The sequence below is a fragment of the Seriola aureovittata genome, chromosome 10, assembly GCF_021018895.1.
Source record: "Seriola aureovittata isolate HTS-2021-v1 ecotype China chromosome 10, ASM2101889v1, whole genome shotgun sequence".
NCBI lineage: Eukaryota > Metazoa > Chordata > Actinopteri > Carangiformes > Carangidae > Seriola > Seriola aureovittata.
The window spans coordinates 14,324,063-14,340,301 of record NC_079373.1 but is presented as its reverse complement, the minus strand read 5'-3'; the positions used below and the strand labels follow the sequence as shown (position 1 = coordinate 14,340,301).

The 16,239-nt window shown below is 40.8% G+C and overlaps 1 protein-coding gene across 1 annotated transcript in view; it reads left to right on the top strand.

The window, feature by feature from the left end:
* The window catches only part of igf1ra (insulin-like growth factor 1a receptor), an 80,115-nt gene extending 63,876 nt beyond the window's left edge, over positions 1-16,239 (top strand). The window contains exons 11-21 of the mRNA XM_056386711.1: positions 456-742; positions 827-969; positions 1,384-1,549; positions 1,647-1,749; positions 1,986-2,056; positions 2,148-2,377; positions 3,136-3,240; positions 3,497-3,656; positions 3,914-4,043; positions 6,390-6,524; positions 9,998-16,239. Of these exons, the coding sequence (XP_056242686.1) occupies positions 456-742; positions 827-969; positions 1,384-1,549; positions 1,647-1,749; positions 1,986-2,056; positions 2,148-2,377; positions 3,136-3,240; positions 3,497-3,656; positions 3,914-4,043; positions 6,390-6,524; positions 9,998-10,523 (2,056 nt within the window). The 3' untranslated portion in view covers positions 10,524-16,239. The remainder of the gene's footprint in view (positions 1-455; positions 743-826; positions 970-1,383; positions 1,550-1,646; positions 1,750-1,985; positions 2,057-2,147; positions 2,378-3,135; positions 3,241-3,496; positions 3,657-3,913; positions 4,044-6,389; positions 6,525-9,997) is intronic.

Below are 16,239 nucleotides of genomic sequence, written 5' to 3'. Positions count from 1 at the left end.
CCCTCACTCTCTTGCTCGCTCTCTTTGTCTCCATATTTCTCGTTTTTATACTCTTTCATTGTTGATTGGGATAAACTGGACAGCAGCAATGTTTCAGGTTTTTTTTTCTCCTTGCTGTAGAAAAATCTCTCCGTGTCAGACTTTTTTTTTTCTTTCTCTGTCTGTCCACCTCGCTATGATCTGTCTGACCTCATCCTTCTACACAGCTCCACAGGGAGTAGTTTTCAGCATCTGGATGCATGGTGCACACACACACACACACACACACACACACACACACACACACTCACTTACTCCATCCGGTCCAGCAAGATGCCTAAGCTTTGTGGAAAATGCTTTTGGGATTTATAAAGCTAGAGTTATTTGTTACAATAGGATTTCCAATATAGCTTTTTGTCTTGTATTGTCATAATAGCACTGACTGTATTTAAATCGACTTTCCCTCCGTATTGCAGACCTCCAGACCGTCGACGCAGAGATGTTTTTGGTGTGGCTAACAACACACTGTTTCATGAGGGTGCTGGTAGGGGGAACACCACCCTTGGCCCCGGGGATAACAGTACAGATGGCATTCCTCCTATTAAAGAGTACCCCTTCTCGGAAGACAAGAGCACAGCAGAAAATTTAGAGATCCCCAACCTGCGTCCCTTCACAGTCTACCGCATTGACATCCATGCCTGCAATGAGGAGGTGGGGCAGTGCAGCGCTGGAGCATTTGTCTTCTCCAGGACCAAACCTGCAGGTGAGAAACTGGCCTGGATACAATCTGTGATTGAGAAGTGGCACAGTGTGTTCTAACACCTTTTCTTGCATGTGTGTTTCCCAGTCAAAGCAGATGACATCCCCGGAAAGGTGATCTATGAGAGGAGTGAAAAGGTTGAGGGTTGTGTGGTGCTGCACTGGCCAGAGCCCATCATGCCCAATGGACTCATCCTGATGTATGAGATCAAGTTCCGTCTGGGAACTGAGGTGAGCCAGGCTGGGTATAATTAAAGATCCCCCCCAGACATATTTTAAGAAGTATAAGAATATAGTTACTTATTATGTATATATATAGTAAACATACTATTTGGAATAATCAATTTGTGTTTAAACTAGTTGTGATGTCACAAAATCCAATTCATATGAACACGTCTTAAACTCAGATTTAATGTGAGCACAGAGAAACATGTCATGTCGTGTGGTGTTAAACATACATCACAATGAACAACAAACATTCAAGTGAAGAAACAATAAGCAGAACACTTTAAAAGTCATAAATGTCAGTTCCCAAGACAGAAATATCTGTCACAAGTGACCAGTAACTTGTTAAACTCCCCTTTTACTCCCCTCACTTGACCTTGACCTTCAAACAGTAACCACAACATGTTTATTTTCTTTCAGCCTGAGAAACACGAGTGTGTGTCGCGCCAGCAGTACCGCGAGCACAAAGGAGCTCGGCTGACCAACCTGGGCTCCGGAAACTACTCTGCCCGTGTGCGCGCCACTTCTCTAGCAGGGAATGGCTCCTGGACGGAGAGCGTGTCCTTCTACGTGCCTCCGCCCAAACGTAAGGCAACGCTTCCTTTACTGATTTTAAAGCTAGATAAGACATGACACCTTCAGTCATTGCTAATCACTTTTAATTTCTCTGTTCTGTCTGACAGGAGACGATGGTGTTGCGTTTTATTTGGTCATCATAATTCCCATCATAGTGACAGTTTTCATCGCCAGCCTCACCACGATTCTCTTCTTTGTCAACAAAAAGAGGCAAGTGTCTTCGTGAACATGCTTTCCACATTGCCAGACAATGCTGCTCAATTATGCTGTTCTACCTCACTCTGCTCATGAAACTTAACAACCAGAGCAATGTTAATTATAGTTAATAGTTGTTGTTTTCATTAACATTCCCCTGTGGTAAAGAGTAGACTTCCTATGGAGTATTACATATCATTTTTACAATCGGAGCCGCCTGCTGGCTAACTGAGCTGTGTTTGTGTTAACAGGAATAGCGACAGATTGGGAAATGGAGTTCTTTATGCATCTGTCAACCCAGAGTACTTCAGTGCTGCTGAGAGTAAGAATATCGAATATCTTCTCAAATTTTCACTCTTATATTTCGGTATGGGTATGTGGTGTTGACCCGCTGTCTGCTGTTGTCGTGCCAGTGTACGTCCCGGATGAGTGGGAGGTGGCCAGGGAGAAGATCACTATGCACAGAGAGCTGGGCCAGGGCTCCTTCGGCATGGTGTACGAAGGCATCGCCAAGGGGGTGGTCAAGGACGAACCTGAGACGCGAGTGGCTATCAAGACGGTCAATGAGTCCGCCAGCATGAGGGAGCGCATTGAGTTTTTGAACGAGGCCTCTGTCATGAAGGAGTTCAACTGTCACCATGTGGTACGAGGGACACGTCCTAAAATGGTCACCATCAGGCACCTGAGAGAGAAAAAGCCTGATTTAAATGCACAATATGGCTAAAAATAAACCAGCACCTTGATATATTGAACCCAGTTCCAAGACAGTGCTTTTGATTATTATGATTTCCTAATTAATCTGCGCAGAAGTAGAAAGAGGTCAGCATGTCACGAGCGCTGTGAGTACGCTGCGGTTGTCTTTACAGCCCGAGGCAGGGTGCAGCCTCCTGGAGATTGTGTACATTTCTCTCATCAGCATGACCAAAGCCTCATTAACTACGTTAAACGCATGTGTTCAAGATTTTCTCTTTGGAAAGCTGCTGTTACAACCTTTTTATCAAGTCTGGCTGCCAAAAAACCAAACACTCAATTATTAAATTCAATTTGAATAATTTTAAAAGGGAATGGATTTTTTTTTTTTTTTTTTTTCACAATCTTCAAAGCAAGTTAAAGAGAAACTTTGATTTTTCTAATACAGATCTGAGATACGAAATATAAGCAGCTGGAACGATTTTTTGCTTCTGCGGGAATGTAGAGTAGACTACCTACTCTACCTTATATGCCACTCATTTTATACAGTAGGATATATACTACGTGTATATACTATATACTAATCTTTGTAGTAATCTGCTGTAAGGAAACTTGCTCTAAAAACCTGTTTTGAATTAGGTTGTAGTATGGATTTGGGATGCAACTTTTGACTTGTCCCACCTGACTTGTGCTGTATTGTCATTGGTGCAGGTGCGGCTGCTGGGCGTCGTCTCGCAGGGACAGCCAACCTTGGTGATTATGGAGCTGATGACACGTGGTGATCTCAAGAGCCACCTGCGCTCTCTGCGCAAAGAAGTAAGAAGATTTTCCTACACTCTCACACACACACACACTCTCACACACACACACACACACACACACACACACACACACACACACACACCTGTCCCTCTTTGTTATGTCTTTCTTCTACATTTCCACACACAGCATCTATCCCTCAGTTTGTAGTGCTGATCTGCTGTGAGGAGAGAAACCTGACATGAAGACAGAATGAACAGTGCTCTATTGTGCTCTTTACCCTCTCACCTCATCTCCTCTCGCTCTGCCGCAGAATGCCACCAGCCAGGTCCTACCCCCGCTCAAAAAGATGATCCAGATGGCAGGGGAAATTGCTGATGGCATGGCGTACCTAAATGCCAACAAATTTGTCCACAGAGATCTGGCTGCCAGGAACTGCATGGTAGCAGAGGACTTCACTGTGAAGATTGGAGGTAAGTCAATTTAATACGATGCCTTCAGCCTCCCTTGGTTGCTCAATGCTGAACCCACTCTGCTGGCCTCAAAAATAAGTGTAAGGATTTCAGTGAGTGCCTGAAGCAGTGGAGTCTTAATGTAGATGGACAGAGGGAAGGAGGGAGGGAGGGAGGAGGTGAGGGGAATGGATGAGCTCTCTGGAGCTTCCTCTCCCACACAGAATGAGTGATATTCAGTGGCTTCCCCAACCTCTGTTTTCATTTTTTTTCTTCAGATTTTGGCATGACCAGAGATATTTATGAGACGGATTACTACCGAAAGGGAGGGAAGGGCTTGCTGCCTGTCCGCTGGATGTCTCCAGAGTCGCTGAAAGATGGCGTGTTCACTACAATGTCTGATGTCTGGTATGAGAACACATCACTCTCTTATACACACACACGCACGTACACACGCACGCACGCACGCACGCAAACACACACACACAAAAAAAGCCTGTATTATACATGTATAAACCCTGCCTTAATCCTGGGGGCTTGCAAAATATTCCAGAAATGTCTGCATATTGTGTGTCTCTGAGCATGTGGAGATTTTAAAACAGTTCATGCTGTGGAGTCAAAACTTTAAAAGCAGACAGATCACTTCACAGCCATTTTTTACTTAATAGTTTGAACATGCATTTCCTGTCATGACAAAACCATCAAAATCCTTTGGTTTCCAGCTGGTTCTCTGGACATTCCTCTCTCCATGACAGAAAGTATAGAACAAGATCCTTCTGTTTTTTTTGTTGTTTTTTTTCCTGACACCTTTTGTATTCCAGCCTTTGGTGAAATCTCAGGAATGATATTGTTCTAGAGACATACAACTGTTTACCAGCTCCCTTGCAAGTTTTTTGTTTCCCAATTCCGTGTCCCACGGGCCAGTCCCTAAGAGTGGGCTTAAACTGCTCCAGATGTTCTCAAATGAGAGGTTTCAGTGCCAGCACAAACCCACCTCCACATTCGCTTACTATTATCTTTCTCTTTGATGTCGTACAGATGAAGTTTAGTGTAAGATGAACCCAATTCCGGGCTCCCTAGGACTCCATGAGTAGGTGACTTTTATTTTGTTGATCAAGAAAAGCTGTCCGACTGTGGCTTCATCTGTCAGCGCAAGACAGTTTCAGCGAGTTATATGCAGTGTTGTAACAAGGCTGTTTTAAAGACTATCGACTGCGCTCTCAGAACTCGTGCCAGTGGTGAAAATATGATTAGCAAGAGCGAGCAAATATTGTGGTCCTTGTTAGCCAAGTTAAGATTTTTTTTGTCTTGAATATTTTCATGGTTGTCTCAGTGCAAGGTAGCTTGAGGTCAGACTGAGGTAATGTTTACTGTAAATACTTTATACTTAAGCTTGTCCTGAATTGATGAAATCATTGTGATCCACTGAGCGGTACGCTGATACATACCTTACATTCTTTCTTACATTTGCCTTCTTAATCATTAGGCTGACAGGTTTTAGGTTTAACGTGATGTAGAGAAGTATCTGCTCAGTGGTGGTTTTCTTATATTGCCTGCCAACATTTCCAACTCAGTAAATGTTGACAGGTTACACTTGCTCTAGGGCTGAACAATATGCAAAAAAAAAATCATTGCAATTAATTAAACAGCTTACTTTTACACTTGATGATGGAGGAATTTAAAGGTGCAGCATTTAAATCAGCATTAGTCAGTTTTTTTGGTACTTTGGGACAGAAATCCACAGCAATCTGAACATTACACATTACATTTTAATATAATGATATTTTTAGTACACAATTTGAGAAACACTATTTACATAAATTGTATCTTAAAGCTGCAGTGATAGTTTTTTAGGCCACTCAGGAACAGAAAAACAATCTGTAATCACAACAATGAAATAATATCACCTCACCTTCAGACCTGTAGAGAACTGCAGAGTCAGGTAGATAGTTCTCTCTGGGCATCACCTCTCACAATACACAGTAATTTAACACAATGTTGGTCTAAAAATGTTGTTTAGTGCAGCTAGATATTCTGCTTGTTTTTTTGCTGTTTCTTTGCCCATTAACTACAAATCAGGTACAGACTACAAATTCAGTCTGCACTCAAAGTTGCGTTACCACACAACTATGGTAACTTCAAAAATAGAATTTACAACAATAAAAGAAAGGATAAAACCTAACTCAAGCAAGTAAGTGGGTTTTTAGTGAAGCAAAAAGATCCAACTGGCTGCTTGAGAGATGGTTGAAAGATGGTTGGCAGTAATGGAAGGTATTGTGTAAATGATTTTTAATAAGAGGGAAAGTGAAGAAACCGCAGAACCTCCTGCACACTGTCAGTCACTTTATTAACAGTTTGGTCCTCAGACTGTCATCAGGTAAAATGTATTGATTTAATTATAAAGAATTTTATCTAATGAAGGGTCAGGGCCAAGTTATCAATAGTAAAGTCAATAAATGTGATCGACTGTCTGCGGGAGTCTACAGTCGAGAGTTTGATCCTACAGATGCAGTAAGTTTGTTCTAGGAGAGGAAAAGTCAGACACACTAGTTTGCTCCTTTTTAAAAGAAAACATTTATTTTGAAGGAATGAAAAAAAAAAAGCTAATCTACTTGGGTTTTTTTACCCACATCCCACTTTTAGAAAACTTTTTCTGATGTTGCACTCAATGTAAGCAGCACTGAATTAGCATCAGATAAGAGGCAAAAAATGTAAATATATTTCATAAAATTGTCATCTCATCTCCCGTCGCAGGTCATTTGGTGTCGTGCTGTGGGAGATCGCCACCTTAGCAGAACAGCCTTACCAGGGCATGTCCAACGAGCAAGTGCTGCGCTTCGTCATGGAGGGAGGACTCTTGGACAAACCTGACAACTGTCCTGACATGCTGTGAGTCTCTTTGTATCTTTGACCAATAACTGTGCAATACCACCCATTTCAGGCCTTCCAGGTTTAGGTTGCAACACCCCCCGAAGGATGTATTGTTTTATCCTCTACTGCCACCACCTTGCACGCCTTCGGCCCCATTAATATTTTGCCCTGCGTTTATTTTAAGTTGTGGTTCTAAGTGTGTGGGATATCATGTGGTGTGTGTGCTAAGGTAGAGCCAAGATGAGGCCTGACATTAACGTCACAGGTTAAATGCGGCCCGTTGACAACATAGCCTCAGTGGTCAGCTGGCAGTGAGAAGCCTCCTCACCCGTCGGCCTCGGCCCATAGAAGGGATGCCATGACCTGTGTGTGAAAGATGCCCTTCATTCCTCCTGCCGAGAACGGGCATGAGTAGGGAGATGGTGTCTGTCCATCAGCAAAGGGAGTCAGATGGACAGAATGTATTCATTAATGTATTTATAATTCATTAATGAATCACTCTGGCTGTTAGAGAAGAGAAAGCGCAGCATGGCCTTCTTCTTGTCAGCATGCAGCGCTGCATATATGCATTTCTCCTCTCCTCTCTCTGACCTCAATAAGAAGGCATTCTGCTCCCTCCCCTCCCACTCTCCATGGCTGACCTCACCTTAGAAAGAGAGTGCAAGCAGAAAAAAAAAAGAAAAGAAAGAGGGCCGAGTGTTGTGCAGACACAAACCTCTGGTTTCTATGGCAGCCTGACTGTTTTGTCCTGATTACAGGAGTGTGTGGATTGTGTTACAGAGGTGGTGGGGTAGCCTCCGGGTATCTGAGCTACACACAGGGAAGTCAGGCTTCTGCCACTGGTAGCCTCTGCTGTAGTGACTTAATGGAGATTTCCAGAAGATTGCTGAAGTGTAGTGAAGCCAGAAGTCCATACAAAGACTGAATAGAAGGATACAAGAGGAGGAAGTGGGCAGAATAATAGACAGAGGGATGAGTCACATTTGGAGAGCTTTGAACATCTCCTCCTTGTACTGCGTTTCCCATGGTCAGGTAGCTGTGGGTCAGTGATTGGATTTCCCATGTTTCTGTCTACAGTTTCCCTCAGACAAAAGTGCATTCTCTCTCTCGCAGGGTTGGGCGAAAATGAAACACAGACTCTGTGATCGTATTTAACGTGATGATTTATTGCGGAATGTTCAGTATCACTTACAATGCTATTATACATAAATGATTCACCACACCGGGGAAGCTGGATGTGTGAAGCTCTGTAGTTCTGTTGCAAAACATTCCTGTTTAGCTTTATTAACATCCACCGTAGATGATCGGAGACTGCTCTGAACTCACACTAGGCCTTACAGTGTGTCTGTTTTTGATTTTTATCAGAGTGTTTCAAGGACTTTTTGTCCATCTCTTTGGCTGGTGAAATTTTGGCTGTGTCTGTGCAAATTGTTTTCTAAAAAGCCTGACTGCCTCCAAACCTCATCTTAAAAGTACCATTTTGACACAGTCACTATTAGATATTCGCTTATAAAGCTCAGAGTTTATTGATGTGACAGAGAAGTATGTTGACACTTACAAGGGGGTTTGATTCCAATTCACATTATCTCTCACTATACAGACAGTCTAGGGGACACAATTACAGGAGGATACAGCTACAGACGTATAGAGTTACAAAGATATCAAGCTAAACAGATAAAAAACATAGTGAAGAGCTGAGGCAGCCATCTGTGGCGCCATCTTGGTCTTCAAGTTAAAGACCATTTAGTACATTAAAACAGAATTTAGATACTAATTGTACCAAAAAGCTTAACAGAGTTGGGGGTTGGAGTTTGACCTTGAGGAACCCGTCTTTATACCAGCAAAAGATCATAGCGAGTTGTTCTTAAACAGTACCTACATATACATCCCATGTACCGCTTTGAGCTTTTACATGTTGCTAACGTCACTGATGACAGGTCAAATATGAGTCAATTGAGCTTAATGGCAATAGCATGTGTCTGTGTGCCATGATTGGCAGGATGCTGACAAGAAGTCAGGATTTACTGCAGTGTTTGTTTTCTAAATTTGCATCAACAAGCCTCGTGCACAGCAACAGATGGCGGGGGAAGTGTTTTCAGCAGGCAGGACTATGCAGACAGGTTACTCTGGAGCGTCGGCCCGGTTCCAAGCATTACACGTCTTTTCATGGGAGGTCTTCGCTGCCTGGGTTTGGACATCTGAACGTCAAATTTAAGACACTTGCTGCGCTGCTGAAAAACAAGTCAGAGCCCCCCCACCCCCCACCCCCTGCTGCGACAGAGTACGAAGCGAGGCACGTGCTTAGGAAAGCTCTACCCATAATTCCTCTGTGCGGAGAGGAGCTGGCACCCAGCTGCAGAGGCTGTTGTAGACTCCAAAGAGACCACTGGGAGAGAAAGAAAACAAGGGAGAGGGAACAGCAAAAGTGGAGGAGAGATGACCGAGGTGTTTATGTCAGCAGGCCTTAGAGAGTATTCTTAGCTTGTTTGTGTATAATTGAAGTTGTGGTGTGTGGCGTAGCACCACACAAAACTGTAATAATTCTCCCTTTTATGATGTTGTTTTGACATTCCAAAAGCTGGGCTGCTGGCCTGGCACAGTAACCTTACATATGATTAACTGTGCTGCTGAGTACATGCTACATTACTGATCTTACTGTATGTGTAGTCATGTAGCAATAAATATATTATATCTGCATTTCAGATGTCTCAATCTAACTGTTAGAAAGAAGAAAAGTTTTTAAATGTATGTAACTAAAAGTATTGTTGTTAGTTTAGACTACATCTGCATGTCTTTGTACTTTTTCTACTATTTCAGTGAACTGCAGTTAATGAATCATTTCATTGGACAGTATTAAGAAAGATGGTTAAAAACTCGGCATGAAATTAAATAGCAAATCGCAAAAATGGGCTAAAAATTACATTCACACCCAGTAACTTAGGTATATTAAACATAATGCGAGTGTTTGAGCCTGTTTACCTGGATGTAGCATTTTGTTTACTGTCGTGAAAGGCACAGAGTGAATGTACAAAAAGAAAACAGGGAAAAGGATGAAAGCATTTGTTTAAAAATTTGCTGTAGTATTGTAATGTACTGTCTACATAATTTGTTCTTAAAGATCAGTCTAGTAAACTTGAGTTGTAGAGATGGGCTTAAACATCAGTGTTTTCTGCCACCTGCTGGTGAGAAACATGTAATCCTCCCACTCAAGGTTAGGGTCACATTTTCGACAATACTCCGGTTCCTAGCACAATTACACTGTAAGAGATGGGGGACAAAATCCACAGTTCTCATTATGTTCAGCCAATGTTCAGCAGTCTATGTTAAGTTAAGTTGGTATCTTCTAAAGGTGTGATCTTAAGTCATAGTATGAAATATATGTGAGTATTATATTAGACTTGAATAAACCTATGCTTTCGTAACAAAAAACTTCAAAATGAAGACTCCACTGTACATTACTAACCCTGTTATCTACTGTACGTCACTTTTAGGTTTGAGCTGATGAGGATGTGCTGGCAATATAACCCCAAGATGCGTCCGTCCTTCCTGGAGATCATCAGCAGCATCAAAGATGAACTGGATCCTCCCTTCAGGGAAATGAGCTTCTTCTACAGTGAGGAGAACAAGCCGCCGGACACCGAGGAGTTGGACATGGAGGTAGAAAACATGGAGAACATTCCACTGGACCCTGCATCCGCCAGGCAGCCCTCAGCTGCTGCCGCCCCCTCTTCGGGGTGTACAGGAGGCACGCCGCCTCCTTCTACCCAGCAGTTATCCCCCATGCAAGGCCCGAGTACTCCATTACTGGGACCTATGTCTCCCTCATCCCCGGGCACGGTCGCCTCAGCCTTGGCGTCTCCAGGCCAACCCTTGGACAAGCACTCAGGACATGTTTCGGCCAACGGGCCTGTGGTGGTGCTGCGGCCCAACTTTGACGAGATACAACCCTATGCACACATGAATGGGGGCAGAAAGAACGAACGGGCGTTACCACTGCCCCAGTCGTCGGCCTGCTGATATCAGACCAGCCCCTCCTCCTCCTCTTACACAGGGTAACACAAACCTCTCCTCCATCTCTTAAGGAGGGATGGATGAGGTAAGGAATGACTTTCTTCTACTGTGTGCCAGTAGATGGTCTCTCCACTCCTTTAAGGTCAAACTTAAACTCTAAAAACTTAAACAGAAACCTGCTAAAGCATTTGGAGTTTGGTGGCTCAGACTCGACACTGGGGAACTCCTTCCTGTGCAGCCTGTATTTCAGTCATTGTTACCTAAGTCCTTCAAACAATACAGGCATGTATCCTGACTTACAGATTTAGACATAAAGAAAATCATTTTTTAGCATATCTGCCAGCAAATCCAACAGAGGAGCACTTTTTTCCCTGATGATTTCAGAGAGGATGTTGTGGATATCCGAGTGTGTATTTATACAAACACATGATTCTCTCTCTATAATATGGTATAACTCCATTTCTAAAATGACTTTCCATCAAAATGACTTTGTTTCCATGAGCAGATTGGCTCATGCCACGTGAGGATGCCTCAATTAGAAAGTTTGGACTAAGATAATTGTTTCATTTTCCTGTTGATATTTCTGTGGGTGTAGATCCTGTCAGGAGTGGGTCGAAATGGAAGAGGAGGGCCTATTGTGTATCTACCAAAATGTTGCCAAATCGAGCTTTTTCTGCAATTTCATACAGGTCTCCCTTCTTGTTTAAGGCTGTGATTCAGAGTTGAGATAGGTTTCTCTGGGAAACAATACCAAAATTGTTTGGTGGTGTTCAGACTTCATGCTTATCTTTAGCAGTAACTGCTCCAGCAGCAGCTGTGTGGGTGTGGGGGGGGGTGATAACAGGACAGAATACAGTGTTACTGTTGAGATGTGCTGCATTCACACCTGCAGTCAAAGTTTTCTCAGAATATGCAGCGTCTGCAGCGGGGGTGGAATAAATGTAACAAGCTTGTGAGGAGAAACACTAAAATAAGTGAATTGCAAACAGAGTATAAAATCAAGGCTGAGTTTATTTCATTCACGATTTGAAATGTAAGCAAAGGCATCTTTAATAAAATTTTGTTGATGTTCTTTCACTCAATGGACAACAATATCAGTATGAAATCTTAAATAATTGATAATAATAAGTAACCACTAGCATTACCATGATGGCAACAAGATTTTTTTAGAGGGATAAATTACTTTTTGAAACATTTCAAAGTCTCATTGGTTCCAGCTCCTCAAACGTGAGGATCTGCTGCTTTTGTCCAGTGTCATAGTAAACTGGTCATATTTGGGTTTGTGACAGTCGGTCAGTTGGTCATCATTGGAAGATTAACTGATAATGAAAATAATCATTCTTTGCGGCCCCCTATTTTTCATATAATTACATTAGAAAAACCTGCATGCTGTTGCTGATGATGGGCTTACCAACATTTTCTGTTGCACCACCCGAATCCCTTCAGATCTAAGAATAACTTTATCCCTTCATTTCTGTCATCTTTTGAACATCTGAGGGAAGTACACACATGTGACTTGAGTCAGCCAACTCTGAATCACAGCCTCGGTCTGTCTTTGTTTTAATAAAAAAAAAAAAAGAAAAGGAAAAAAAAAATAGAAACAAAACATCAAAGCATCAGAAGTCCCACACTGCAAAACACTGAACTTCACAATCAAGGGATACGACTCTGCCTCCACTTTCATTTACTCAAACCTTATCTGACATTTTTTTAAAGTGTGCATTTCATGTGGGAGGTGATAACTGCTATTCAATTTAAATGGCACCAAAAACATCACAACAAACAAACTGAGTCTGAGACCTGAGACAGAAAATGAGAAGGTGTTGGATCGGTAAAGATTTTAGTAGCCTAGAGACAACTTTTAAGTCACAACAGGTCTCTTTTAGAATAGTCATTAGTTTCTCTACATTTCGAACACATATAAAGGTCTTACAGTTGTATTTTAGACTGCAGGATCGTTTTTATACACATCATTGATTTTGTCACTTTTTTAAACCTTTTTACGGTTCAAAATGTTTGCCTCTATGTCTGTACAGAACAAAGCTGCTATTTTATTCTTTTTCTCTTTTGGATGTTATATATAAAGGAATCCTTCAGGTTTGGTATTTTATGGTCTCCACTACAGTCCATTTCTTATATCTTCAAACTCTGTTTAAAAAAATAAAATGAAAATAAAACTACAAAAAATAAGATGATTTAGATATAAAAACTTTTTTTTTCTGTTACCCCAAAAGGTTTTTCTGTAACACTACATTTTGTTCATTGCCTTTTATTGTTATGAAATGTTTCTTCTGTATTTGTTTTGTGGATGTCTATATTATTATTATTATTATTATTATTATTATTATTATTAATATTATTATTATTATCATTATCATTATTATTAATATTATCATTAATTTTATTATTTGGAATGGACACCTTAGCTCGATGTGTGAGCGTGTACTTTCTGCACCCTTTTTGTACTTGTTGTCTCGCACTGCGCCTAGCATTGCCCTCTAGGTGCGACTCAATCTCAGGTCAAAGTAAAGGCTTTGCTTTCTCCACACATTCTCATGATCGTCCTCTACTTGTCTAACCTTGTAAACCCCCCGCCCCACCCCACCCCACCCCACCCCACCCTACCCTCCATGCGCCATCATCATGTTTTGTTGAGTCCAATAGTGCCCGCTTTCCTTCCCTCTGGCCCCTCACTGACCTCTACGACAAACTGTACCCGTTTTCCCCCTGGTGCCTCCTTTTTAAAGTCGGATTTGTTCCGGTATACAAGATATTTGCTTTATACTAGATCTGGTATTTTAACCCATCCATTTCCTGCCTCTTCTCAGATTAATAGGGCTAATTGGGTTGTGTCTTGTTTGCCTTAATTATGCCAACCATCGTTCAGTCATTCAAAATCTGCCCATCCCCCCTCCTCCCTTTTTTAAATTCTTTTTTTTTATTACTTCAACAAGCGCAATACAACGTCACTTCTGTTAATGTTACTTCTTCAAAGTGAGAACAGGTCTTATTGTTTGTCTTCATAATCACAGCTTCTGAAAACCAAATAAAGGATGGGTTAAAGTCCAGGGAAGGGAACACATTTCAATGTAATGAATGGAAAAGGTCTTAAAATGGAGGCTGAATAGTGAAAGTGTTTTGAAGGATTTCTTCTCATCTTTTAGAAATATTGCCTGGTGATTTTCTTTCCCTCTTTGAAGTTTTTTTTTTCTGTAGGAGTGTTATTTATTTATTTTTTTTATTTTCCTTTTGTGATATCAGTTTAAATCACTGTATAAATGCCCCATGATTCAGTATAAAGTTGGATTTTTTTGTATGTATTTTCTTTGGTGTCATGACTGGGGGACTTAAAAAAACAACTTTTTTTTCCTTCAAGTATATATCTACCTCACTCTTTTTAAATATATGTAAGCGTATGGAAAACAAGTACATCTCACTCTTTCTCATTAGTTTATATAGAAACCTCATCACCTGGATAAAACCCACAGGGATCTAGACAAACCTCATAAAGCAAACTAGGACAGGAGATGGAATTTAGGTGCTGTAGGTTCAGTCCACCAATTTCTGGCCCAGTGGTTTACGTAAAGTACATTTATTCCTCTGAGCATACAAAAGAAAAAAGGACTGTGTGCTGTGGCCTCCAATAAATTCAATTTGTTGTTGCATTATCTATTGAAATATAACTCAATTAAGTCAGCCTACACGCTAATTCAACTGGGTTTACAGTGTTATAAGGCTTAGAGCAGGTGCAGTACAGCATGTGATAAGACACGAGGCCGGGGCATCAACATCAGACATTCCATCTCCTCTGACTCCAAACCTATTGTCACAACCTTAAATCCTCAACAGACAGAAACCTTTTATCATCTAAAATTAATTTATATAGAAGTCTAAACAGTTACCATGAGGAATATTTAAAAAGGGAAAAGTTTTATTGACCTCCAATTAAAAGTAAATAAATGTATCTGCTGTTCCCCTGCAGCCTGTAATAATGCAGGTTACAGCACAACTCCACATTTTCATCAACTTTAGTTTATTCCAAACATCCAGATCACACTCTCAAAAAAAAAAAATACATTGAGTAATAAATATGGATCTGTACTGTGAATGTAACAAAGATATTTCTGTACTTTCTACACAAAACCTTTATAGAGATAGCAGCAACTCCACCTCCTACATGTTTCTACCTTCAGGCTTAAATGAACAACATCAACAGTTTGTCTGTCAATGTTTAGTCAAAGCAGCAGACGAAACTTTGTTCTTGTCAATAAGATTATTAGATTTGATTGTTTTTTTTTTGTTTTTTTTTTACCCCTCTTTATGGCTATGTAAACGCCATTATCTCCCCTGTCTACCTGCTGAATGCTATGACCTTCTAGCTCTAGTGCTCATTTCCACTATCATCAGGGTGAATCTCTTAGTGATTTTAAACTCTACACACCTTTTTCTGGCCTGTTGTACTGCTACTCACAGTTATGCTGCTGGTTCAAAATACTGTCGCCTCAGTGGATCTTATACTGTCAGCAAGTGTTGAGTGTAAAGGTGGCAACGGAGCTTTTACATCTCAAAGCTTCACGTAAAAACCTCAGTTCTACTTTTTACTCACAGTGGCTACGTGTCGAACGTTGTCTCAGTGCAAGGGCTTCTGAGCCAGAGGTGTAAAATAATTAGAACATCTGTGCTGAGATGAATACCCAAAAGCAATAAAAAATGGTATTATGAACAGGCCACTGGGTAATTTCTAATGTGAAATCTGGGTGCTCAATCTAGGTTCTTCTTACGCATTTTATCTGTGCAAGATTGAAGAGAATAACAATCAAAGAGTGAACAATCTTTTGGTTGAAAAACAGTGCGACTGCTGCTGAATTATTACATTGGTACAGAAATCACCACTGACAAGCAAACATCTTGTGTAGTTACTTAACATATCTGTGCATTAATGTTTTTTTTTTCCAGTTTGGATGTATGTAATGGTAAAATATTTCTTATATATTTCAGCTTTTCAGTACTGGTAGTAGACATTACATTGACCTGTTGTGAGGTGAATTGCTGTTGAATTACTGGTTACCATTAGATCACAAACCTGTCGCAAACTACAGCATTTAAACAAGCACGTGGACATACAGTATATAGGACAGGGATGTTGCATAGATTACGGGTAGACATGGTGAAGAGTAAACAACATGATTAGAAAAAAAAAAAAGATAGGCCTAAGTTTACAGCTTCACACTAGTTGCTATTTTTTTGCATTACCAGATTTCCAGCGTAAATACACAGTCACTAACTAGAACACATTCAACGTAGTCATTTATAATGTTAATTCTTCAGAATGTTCTTCATGCAAACCTCAGGTTTATGGAGGAATGCGTCAGTACATTCAAACTGCAATAATAAGTTTGAGGTTTATCATGATCATGCCTCTGTTTTTATGATTTGCATTCCTATATCTTCTGAGGGGGCCTTGGTCTACTACTATTATCTTATTATAATACTTTCACAAGATCTGTGTGTTCATTACCTGATTGGGGAAAGAAATAATCAAAAACCTTCACTAGACTCTGTCTTCTTTCAAACTCTGTATCTGAGGCCTCAAAGTTTTTTCACACCTATAGCTGAGATGGTGTATTTTTTGACATGCCATCTTCCAAATGTGTATCTGAGAATTTCTTGTATTTTCTTTTTCTTCTGAAATTTTGAATAAATAAATGAATGAGAACTTTGA